This window comes from Solanum pennellii, chromosome 1, assembly GCF_001406875.1.
Source record: "Solanum pennellii chromosome 1, SPENNV200".
In the NCBI taxonomy this organism is placed as follows: Eukaryota; Viridiplantae; Streptophyta; class Magnoliopsida; order Solanales; family Solanaceae; genus Solanum; species Solanum pennellii.
The window spans coordinates 65,744,050-65,755,661 of NC_028637.1; the positions used below are offsets into that span (position 1 = coordinate 65,744,050).

An 11,612-nucleotide genomic window follows, 5' to 3' on the forward strand; every position below is an offset into this window, starting at 1 on the left:
TTCCATTATTGAATATTAATATTTATCTCACATAACAAATCATGATTCATTAAAAAGTTTATTTTTGCTTATTTTATTAATAATAAAATTATATAATTAAATATATATGTGACTACGCCTCGTACAACCATGGAACTTACGTTCCGTGTTTGAGGCTTACGTCTCACCCCATACTGTATAAAATGTCTCAACTAACGCCCCGCCTTTTAAAACACTGATGCCCGTAGACATTAATTTATTTTTTGATTTAATAATGACGTGACGTGAGTGAAGTAGTGAAAAAACAAAATGAAAGGTGAGAGGAGTGAAGTCTCGATGTGTATATATATGTACATAGAGGAGTAGCAAAGAAAGAAGCAATACAATTACATTGAAACAGAAAGTGAAGGAAGTTAGAAAATTCTGAAAACGGTTATCGCTTTGAGTTTTAGGGTTTCAAATCTTCATGTACTTGCTCATGGAGTCCAAAGGTTTGCTTCTTCTCCAAGTTTTCTCTGTTTACTCTGGTTATCTATCTTCAACTCATATTTCTTTGTTACGATTATGGCAGTAGATCTTGAACAGATACTGAAGGAACTTCATCACCGTTGGCTTCTCCCTCATGAAGTTTGTCAAATCTTGCGCAATCATCAAAGTTTCTGCTTGACTCAACAGCTTCAACTCAAACCTCCAGGTTCATCATTATCTCCACAAACGATTTTCCTTTGCATTTATTTTAACTAATATACCTTTTCGGTTTCAGCTGGTTCCATCTTTCTATATGATCGGAAACTACTACCAAATTTCTGTAAAGATGGTCACCATTGGAGAAAGAACAAGGACGGTCAAACTATTAAAGAAGCTCATGAAAAGTTCAAGGTATGCTCTAATATGCTTAAGCTCATTTTCTCTTATCGCGTTCTTGTCATTTTCAAAGAAAAATTTCTGATTTTTGGTGAAGTAGTATCCAATTGGTGGAGTCGCCTATGTTTTTCTGGTTGCTCTTTTCAATCTGTAGTATAAACGTGAGATTGCCTGTGTTTAACTGCTTTGTGTTTTATCTTTGATTTAGTTTATCTTTTTTGACATCTTTACTGCTTAAAAGCAACTTTTAGGAAATCAGATTACTTTTTTCTTTGGGTGTAATAGTTTATTCATATTGTGGGAAAATCACTCTATACAAGAAATATACCAAGTTGAATTTTAAAGGAAGTCAAGAACCACCTATGAGAGACCATATGTTAAATGTTCTCTCCAAGTTGTAGTAATGTTTCATTTTACGTTGGTTTTAGCGTAAATCAAGTGAAACAACACTGTTTTCAGCTTGAATTGACTGTTTTAATCGGATACAGATTCTTAGGCCTGTTAACATATTTACTGGTGCTAGTTAAAATAGCACAGATCAAATATAGAGGATTTTAATAGTCGACACCGGCCACCTTGTTTAGTATTAAGACATAGTTGATTATTTTAATTGAAGTGCAAAATCTTTGCCATCAGATGAAGTTTCTATAAAGTTATGCGACCTAGAATTCCCTGAAAGCACCCTCCAAGTTCATTGATATATCTATAAAGTAAGGCCTAACTCAACCTCAAAAGTTAGCTCATGAGGGGAGGATTTCTCATGACAATATAACAGGACCATATCCCATTCCGTCAATCGATGTGGGACTTTTCAGTGTTGATACCATAACACGAGCCTCAACATTGAGAAATATGTTAAGCGGCTAGCTCATGAGGAGAGGATTACTCATGACAATATAACAAGACCACAATCCATTCCCTCAATCAATGTGGGACTTTTTAGCATTATAACATAACACGGGCCTCAACATTGAGAAACATAACAAGCAGGATCAGTATGTCTAACTCTTATACCATGTACATAACTGAATTTTGGGCCTTACTCAATCCCAAAAGCTAGATGATGAAGGGAAGATTGTCCAAGACCACAAAAAGGGACCACAATTTAGTTCTTCAATGAATGTGAAACTTAACAGTAAGTTTGAACAAAGAATACAAAAGCTTATTGTATTTAGAAAACACATGGATATATATGCAAGCTGCTCTTCTAGTTACTCTAATATCTTCTAAACAATAAGGCAACCTTTATTCTTGACCTTTATGACCAATAGAAATCCAGACAATTTGTATCAGTTGCATGAAGACTAGACGACCTAATTATATTTAAATTCACAGAGCAATGACTTCTTTACATTTTGGACTAGATCTTGACCAAACGATTGTGCATCTAGTAACTTTCTCTTTATTTAAAACATCAACCTTTTTTCTGACTGCAGGCAGGCAGCGTCGATGTTCTTCACTGTTACTATGTCCATGGGGAGGGCAACAAGAACTTTCAGAGGCGAAGTTATTGGATGCTTGAAGAGTGAGTCTCTGTTTTTGGTGTCCTGTTAGCTTGTTCTGTAATGTTGCTTTGAGGTGAAGATGTGTGCTAGGGGAAAATTACAGAAACAGATTATGTAGTTTGACGAATACTTATCAGTTTAAGCCAGTTTCACATATAATTTCATTTTCCTTTATCTGATTTGATGTTTATCAGTTATGTGGATATTCCTTACTGTTCATTCTTTTGTCAGGTTTCCAAACTTTGATTATATTTTGTGCTGTATATTAGATCTAAAAGAATGTTAATGTATAGTATTGTTCTTCAAAGAATTTCTCAAAGGTTGGATATGTAGAGGTTCTCTCAAAGGGTTTTGAAGCGATATGTATGTTTCCTGTTAATTTAATCTTGTATGGTTCCTCAACGGGTGGTTTGTGCAATCTGGTGTTCCATAATATTTCTTTGGTCAGTAAATGGTCACGGTGGTTGCCTTGAGACCCAGAATATTCTATGCTAAAACTAATAGGAAATGGATTTTGTTAAGAGTACATTGGAGGCAGGATTAGATGATAACTTCACCTATTGAACTTAATGGAGGTTCACATCCCGGTATGCTTCTTACTCCTTCCCTTAGAAAAAGAATAAGGAGATCTGATTTAAGGAAAAGAGGCATCGTCGTTTGATTCTGAAAGAGTTCACTTCTAGGAATGGTGTTACTCTTTTAAGTTCAGTCCACACTACATAGTTGATGTTTCAGTTTACTTCAGTGATCAAGTATCACCCGCTGTTACTTTTTCTTTTCATTTTAATATTAAGATTGGTCCTTTCTGACTTAGATTGCATGCACCTCAACGACTCCACCTGGAAGCTTATCCAGGTCACAAGCACAGGATGTCAAGATAACCTTGTCCACCCAGGTTGGAGCAGACTGCTCTCACAAAGTGTTCGCTGGGAATCGAACTTGCATTCTCCAAATTGTTTTTTCCATGCCTCAACGTCTATGCAATCACCTTGTGAGACTATATCTTTTTGTCGTAGAGCTTTCCTTAGTCTAGTGATTTTCCTCTAGCTTTCCTTGGTTGCAGTGGAAGTACCTCCAAAATAGAACTAATAATAGTGGTTTTGAGTCATTGAGAAGAAAGGTTAAATACAAAGACAACACCTTAATTGCGCCAGTTTTCTAACATGCTACTATTGTCCCAACAGGGGAACTCATTTTTTCAAGATGCTTCTTCAGAAGCTCCTCGTTTGAGGGTTGGGGAAAGTTCTTTAGAAGAAGAAAGGGGAAGGGTCGAGGAAGATGATCGGTAGGGGGTGGTTCTGAAAACACAGTGCTTGGGGGTTGGCAGAGTTCCTAGAAGAAGAACTGGAGAGTATATGAGGAAGAAGATGAATGGAGGGTGGTAGGAGGTTCCGAAAACACAGTGCTGGAGGGGAGGGAGTTCTATGGAAGAAGAAAGGGGTCAGGGTCCTGGGAAGAAGATGGTGGGCGACAGAAGTTGTTAAAATTCCTTTCTTTTTCCCCTCACAAGATTTTTATTAGGGGATAGCTTGGCTCAAGAGCCACGTAGGCTTTTTTTCATTTCTTTATTATTTGCCATGTTGCGACATGTGAAGCTCAATTTATTTTACTGGCTAGTCATGAGGGACTTAATAGTCACACATGGATTAAAGTTGGAGTGACTAATAGGTACAAGACTCAGTTGAGGTGTCTCAGTTAAGCTTGTTGCAAAGTTTAGGAGTTTTTCTATGCATTATGCCAAAAAATAAATATACATTTACCACTTGCTGTAAATATACTAAAAGAAGTTGCAAAACAGTCCCTGTTCATGCATTGCACATTTGATGGTGCTACTACGTAGTTATTAATTATGCCCACTCTTGTAGATATTCTTTGGGGTTGATTATGCTTTGGAATTTTTGCTGTAGCAAAAAGAGATGTTCTGGAGGGACTTATCAAATCCAAAATAAATTAATAAATATCCTCTAGGGAAATGCTCCATCACCAAGCTTTTATGGTAATACTGGCTTATTAAGTAGGCTTGAGTTTTCCTCAGATAATTACATCCTTCTTCCTTTGTGCGACTTAGTATATCTCTAGCTCTTATTTAAGTGCTTTATAGAAAAAGGAATGGCAGTGGAGATCTTAAGAAAATATTTTATGTTCTTAGTATCTGATATAGTCCTTGTAGACTTTAGCATGATCGTTCTTGATTTTATTTTGCAGACAGTTGGAGCACATCGTCCTTGTGCATTACAGAGATGTAAAAGAGGTATTTCCACAACAGTTTAATGATATGGTTGTTGCTGTATGTTTCTGGGGATGCGTTTCTGTTTGTTAATTCTCTGATTTTACACTTAATATCTGTCTTCTGTTTTACGTAGTCCTGCATCATATATATCTACATGGTGTTTGTCTGTGTTTTCTACATTATAACTTGCAGATGTGGAGGCTACCATGATGGATTTATTCTATTATTTTATTTAAGACGCTGATTTGCAAAGAAGTTTCTGGGGTCGAGGAAGGGGAATATGAAATGAATGTCTTATAACTACTAGGAATATTAGTACTCACTCCATTTCATATTATATGGCGATGTTTGATAGATGGGAAATGTAGTTTGAGATTTTAACTGACATGTTTTTGAAGTTAGTGGTAGTGGAAAAAAGTATTGAAATATGGTTAAAAAGTTTGTCTTATAGAGAAAACCTCACATCGAAGTTTAAAATTTGAATATACTAAATAATTTAAATTATTGAAAGTTGTGAAAATTATATAGTATTAATATTACCAAAATGAATAATGTCTTAACATTTTGAAACGTCCCTACATAAAAAAGAATACTCCCTCCGTCCCATTTTATGTGGCAACATTTGACCCGGCACGGAGTTTAAGAAATAATGAAGACTTTGAAATGTTTACCAAATTGCCCTTCCAAAAAGTAACTCATTTTTCTCTCTCCTCATAAATGTATTAGAAAATTAAGTGGGACCAATAAGGGTAAAAGAGAAATTATACCTTTAAAACTTACCATATAAGGAAATGTGACATTCTTTTTGAAACTGACCAAAAAGGAAATGTTGCCACATAAAATGGGACGGAGGGAGTATCATCGAAATAAGAGTAGTATGACAAGAAAGGAGAATTTTATTCTTAGTTAAAGTGCGTGTACCCAATTTACTTGTATTTCTGTGTAATCTGTATTATTATATGTCAAATAATCTTAAAAACATCATAACGTTCTATTGAAGGTCAATAGTAGTTGTCAATAACAGGAAACAAAATAGATTGATATGCTATACAGGAGTGTCTATTTGTCCTGCTCATATGTTGGATAAGTTCTTTATGTTTGCATATTAATAGGTTAATTGTGCTTAATTAATCTAATAATTATCAGAATAGTTTATCAACTTAGTTGTCAAGGCAAATATCTACTGTTACTCCTGGAAACACAATGGTATACCAGAAAGTTGTTGCATAGAGTATGCTTCTTCTGTGTTTATATTAATTGGGGGAAAATACTCAGAAAATGTAGTCACCAGTTCCTTTTTTATGGGGATGAATATAGAGAGTTATCAAGCTACATGTAGCAAACTGACTATGGGGATGAATACAGAGAGTTATCAAGCTACATGTAGCAAACTGACTTATTATGACATGGTGTGTGCTTTTAGTCTCTATCATAGTAGATTAACATATATTATTGATATGTGCCATGCAGGGTTACAGACTAGGTGCCTCCCGTCTGCAACCTGTACATCCAGGGTTATTGCTTGAAAATCCTGACAGTAGTTCCAGGCCTTGCTTTGTATTTGGCCCAGCATTTCAGAAATCTCATACATCAAGTCCAAGCTTAGTTGACTTGAAAGAACAAGCACTCTCTTCTGAACTTCACAGTGGTGATTCCAAAGGTAGTTTTCTCTTTGATGCTTCCCTTAATTCATAATATTTGGATAAGGAAACTGGTACAGTATTATAGCACTTCATAAGCTGTTCTTATATAAACTAAGGACCTTGTTTTGTCTTGTTAGGACTTATGGCGTTTTCGAGGTCGAAGGAGAGGTTTCAGCTCAATCCACAAGTTAGAGCATTCATGTCTTCTGGCTTTCGTAGATTTGAAAGAAATTTAAATGTTATGCTACAGAGAAAGTTCTACTCGGGACACTTTAATCTGGCTGATTTGCGGTCCAGTAAACTCACTTATGCAAAATTATATGCTGGTAAAGCTGTGGCGAACAACAGAAGCAGATTGGCAATTACTTCTGGGAAAGTATTTGAGGTACTATAATTTGTGTTATAGATGTATTCATGCAGTCATTGGTGTCCCTCTTTCTGGTTTTCCCTTCAAGGAGAAGGGGGTAGGGAAATAAGCATTAAAAACAATTGAGATATTGGAAATTTGTAAGTTCTTGGTACATATCTTCAATGTGTTTCATCTGTAGGATCAAACATGCTTTTATCATATTTTTAGTCTTTTATCGTTTTCCATAGTCTGGTTCGGAACTTCTGATAGCATACCCAAAAGAGGTTAAATTTTTTATAAAGTAGAAATATAGAGAAGCATTTGATATAATGGTTGGCATATCTTGATTTAACTAGAATTATTCTTCTGACATTATGATTTATTGCAATGTGTCCAGTTCTTGAACATCTGCATTGTTCAGTGTTGGTGATGCAAATTCATGTTCAAAGGCAAACTTACTTTCAAATGTGGCTTTGGAAATTTCGGTTGCTCCATTTGTACCTTCTTTTTTGGTTTTCTAAAAATAATTGACCTATTATGGCTACATTAAGACTGACATTATCTTCTATCGTTTGCCCACAGGTTTGAACTGCGATATTTATATTCATGTAGTTTTTATAAGCATTCCGTTAACGCTACTACTATTTCTTATTATTGTAGGTGAATATCCATGTTGCTCCTCCTCAGATTCAGAACATTTCCAGCTCTCAGACAGTTGTTACTCCTGATGCTGCAGTTAAAACTAGTTCCTTGGATGGTGGACTCAACAGTGATGAAGTTGGAAGCCGAAAATGGATGGATAGAGAGTTCGCTGGAGGCAACAAGTCCCTGATGTCCTCTGATTCTGGCAACTACTGGAATACCCTTGACACTGATAATGGGGATAAAGAAGTTTCCACCTTATCACGTCACTTGCTGTTGGAAGCTAATTCCGTAGGCACTTCTCCATCCCAAAAGCAGCTGTTCAGGATCTTTGATTTTTCTCCACAATGGGCCTTCTCAGGAGTGGAAACAAAGGTAAACTTATCTGATCTGATAGAATGGTCCATTTTTCAACTCGTAACTTTGAAATCACATGAAGCGATATTGTATTAGTTGTAAATGTTAAATATTCAGATATACAACTTTATTTCTCTTTCAGGTTTTGATTGTAGGTACCTTTCTTGTCCATCGGAAATATCTTACCTGTCACAAATGGAGCTGTATGTTTGGTGAAGTTGAGGTGTCTGCAGAAGTTCAGACTCAAAGTATTCGATGTCAAGTTCCTTTTCATGCTCCTGGACATGTTCCTTTTTATGTAACCTGCGGCAATAGGTTAGCATGCAGTGAGGTGCGGGAGTTTGAATATCGTGAAAAATCATCAGAACTTGCTCTTGCCCTTCGACCAAGTGATGAAGTGCATCTGCAAGTACAATTAGTTAAATTGCTATATTCAGGACTAAACAAAAAATTCTTGGATTGTTCCAGTAGAGAGTGTGAAAAATGTAAATTGAAGACCCAGTTATGTTCTTTGAAATGCCTGACTGGAAATGCTACTGAAAGATTAGAGGACTTACTTGCCGTTATTGAATGCGATCACATCAACTTCAAAGATGTGCAGATTCAGAATTTCATGAAGGATAAACTTTATGAATGGCTAGTCTCTAGAGCACACGAAGAAGATAAAGGTCCAAATATTTTAAATGACCAAGGCAAAGGGGTTATTCATCTAGTGGCTGCCCTAGGTTATGAATGGGGGTTGCTTCCATTAATTGCTGCCGGTATTAGTCCTAATTTCCGAGATGCATGTGGTAGGACAGCTCTTCACTGGGCCGCACATTATGGAAGGTGAGTCGGCCCATCAAATTTGTACCTGGACTAATTTACCCTCAACATCAAAACCTTTTAGAGTTTGTTAGCTCTCACTGCTTTTAAGTTTCTTCTTTCTCCATTGGGCATCTAGTGAGCCTGCGTTAGAACAGCAGCTCTGTAAGGCAGGTCCAACCCAACCAGCTTCCTCCTGTATGCATCAAGAACATCACTCCTCCATTTAAGGCTGTTGTTTAGAGACATGTCACTGCTTTAATGTTTCCTGTATCCATAGTTAGTTGGAATGTGCATGCATTTATAATAATAATAGTTGAATAATGAAAGACCATAAAGTTCTCTTTGTTTCTATAGTGTATTCCCTGCCATTTGATCATGCATTTTCCATTGAAATTCACCTCGGGTAAGTGTGAATTTATATACTATATTTGTGAAGAGAAAAAACTGTCTGAGCACGTCCCAGGAATTCTGCAACAGAAGCTTCATAAGTGAGCTATGTGTTGCATATATTGATACATTACTTTCAGCAGTTGAATTATTGATAGCAAAAAGGAAAAATCACCTTAACTTGCTAACAGAAGATCGATATTCATTTAAAATTAATTCATATTAATGATTTACTTTAGGGAAGATATGGTGATTGCACTTATCAAGCTAGGTGTAGCTGCTGGTGCTGTTGATGATCCAACTACTGCATCCCCTGGGGGGCGAACAGCTGCTGATTTGGCTTCTAGTAGAGGTTACAAAGGGATTGCTGGATACTTGGCAGAATCAGATCTTACTTCTCATCATCAATTATTGGCTACCAGTAAAAATGCTTTAGACACTATTGGTGCTGGGCTTGAAGCTGAAAAGGTATATGAATCTGCAGTTCAAGAGATTGTTCCTTTGAATGGAACAATAGATGATGATGTTTCCTTGAAAGCATCTCTTGCTTCACTAAGGAAATCAGCTCATGCTGCAGCATTGATTCAAGCTGCTTTTAGAGCTCGTTCATTCCGGCAGAGACAGCTTACAGAGAGTAGAAATGATGTTTCTGAAGCTTCACTTGACCTTGTTGCCCTGGGCTCCTTGAACAAGGTCCAAAAGGTGAACTGTTTTGAGGACTATTTACACTCGGCTGCCATAAACATCCAGCAGAAATATTGTGGCTGGAAGGGGAGGAGAGAATTTTTGAAGGTACACAACCAGATTGTGAAAATGCAGGTAAATGGCCATGTTTTTTCTTCTTCCCCTTTTTTGTGTGTCTGCTAATAAGTATGACTTTTGTTTAAGTACTTGTTTTAGCTAAACTGGTCTGTTGGTATATTTCCATTGGGGATGTCCCATTGTTTACACTTTCTAGCTTTCAGATAGCCTTTTTGTTAGTTTTGACCTCTGGCTAATTGGAAAATATTATTTACAATTGGATACTAAGCCTGTTATCTTCACCATTCTGCTTGTTAATGATGTAACTTTTAGCATGAGAAATAGAAGAGTACTGTCCATAGTCTTGTTCTTACTAAAGACTGCACAAGAAGGGTAAGAAATTATAAATTACATAGTGCAAGTTGTTTTTTCTCCCCCTGTTGGTCCCAATGATTTGGCTTTTGCTTAAACTGACTCTGTGCAGGAAGTGTAAGATTGTCTGTCCCTAGATGCTTTAAGCAAGTGTGTAGATGATGATGGCTAGTTTGTGACTGACATCAAATCACTTTGGAACCCTGCTAATCACATCTCTTCATCCCTCTTAGTTTACTGGCCTTTATGTAGTTGAAATTTCACACGAACTTGTGGTGTGGACATCTCATAAATCATTGAGGGATAGATTGAAAAATTCTTTCATCTTTCACTCTGAAGTTAGTTTAGATTAGATAATCTTTCCCTGATGTATTTGATGAGGTAATTGACTTTTATTTGACTAACTTAAATTGGACATGTTTAGTGAATCATTAATAATCTCTCCACCTTCAGACTGCAGTTAAAAATATTTTACATCATGTTATGATTTCAGGCTCTTGTACGTGGACATGAAGTTCGGAAGCAATATAAAAAGTTTGTATGGGCGGTCAGTATCCTTGAAAAGGGCATTTTGCGTTGGAGGAGGAAAAAAACAGGATTACGAGGATTTTGGCCAGAAAAAACAAGCGAGACAGGAACAGTAGAGCGTGAGAAGGAGGAGGAGTATGATTATCTAAGTATTGGTCTAAAACAGAAGTGTGCTGGAGTTGAGAAGGCTTTGGGTAGAGTTGAGTCCATGGTACGTCATCCAGAGGCAAGAGATCAGTATATGAGGATGGTTGCCAAGTTTAAAAGTTGTAAGGTGAGCCTAATCTTGTGGTAGGAGAATTTAGAATACAAGCGAAGCCGCTCGCCTCTTGTATTAATGCATTGTACCTGTGTTGATTTTACTATCTATTCTGACATGGTAGATTCTCTTGCCAGTAAGCAATCAACTAACATACTGTACCTGTGTTTGTTTGTGCAGCTGGATGACGGAGGGAGAGAAGTAAATAGGTCATCACCACCAGTTTAGGTTTTCAATAAAATGTACTGATTGATTGTAGTCTGAAATATAGTCATGTGGGAAGAGAATACATTGCGTGATGATAGAGGTTAGAATGATCAAAATGGATAGAGAGATTGTATAGGCTGAACCCTAACAAATAGGTTCCATCTACGTATATTCTTGCATCCAATGTTAATAATACTCCTGCAATGTTAATATTCTTTTAGAAATATAATGTTGTCCATCTGAAAGCAAAATTTGGTTTTCAAATAATTATGCAGGCAGAGAACTTCTCTTAAGACCTGCTCCTCCTCCATATTATTCTTCGTTGTTGTACGATAAGGTTATTGATACTAACTTAGCATCATGGTCTTATATCTCTATTCTCACTTGTTTAGTCAAACTTTTGAAATTTGGAAAAATACTTTTGAAGAATAACAGTGGTTGGTTGGCTAATCAATATAAAAATAATATTTGGCAACATTTATATTTGATCAATGTCAACACTTTGTATTGGATTAATATTTCAAAAGTATTTACTTTTTCTTTCAACTTCTGAAAACAATCCTAATTCAAAAATGTTTATTTTGAGGTTGTGTTCGGGGTGTTGGTTTAACTATATGCTCCAAAATGCAATGGTGAGCACCAATTTTCAAAAATAACATTCTCTTAGCACTAAAACTTAAGAGGATATTATAATAACCACCTTCACTTAGCATTTTATAAGCAAAATACAACTAACAGTTAT

The 11,612-nt window shown here is 36.3% G+C and overlaps 1 protein-coding gene across 2 annotated transcripts; it reads left to right on the forward strand.

Annotated features, from left to right (window-relative positions):
- The first annotated feature begins 296 nt into the window (after nt 1-296).
- On the forward strand, nt 297-11,121 carry LOC107012825 (calmodulin-binding transcription activator 2-like). 2 transcript variants are annotated; one of them, XM_015212764.2, is made up of 12 exons: nt 297-470; nt 551-673; nt 743-858; nt 2,280-2,368; nt 4,554-4,599; nt 6,049-6,238; nt 6,359-6,606; nt 7,231-7,587; nt 7,712-8,397; nt 9,003-9,582; nt 10,370-10,678; nt 10,844-11,121. In XM_015212764.2, exons 1-12 carry the CDS (start codon nt 446-448, stop codon nt 10,889-10,891), a joined length of 2,817 nt encoding a protein of 938 aa, XP_015068250.1. In that variant the 5' UTR covers nt 297-445; the 3' UTR covers nt 10,892-11,121. The 2 variants fall into 2 exon arrangements, with proteins under 2 accessions (XP_015068250.1, XP_015068258.1); XM_015212772.2 differs by having other exon boundaries at nt 554-673.
- The last annotated feature ends 491 nt before the right edge of the window (nt 11,122-11,612 follow it).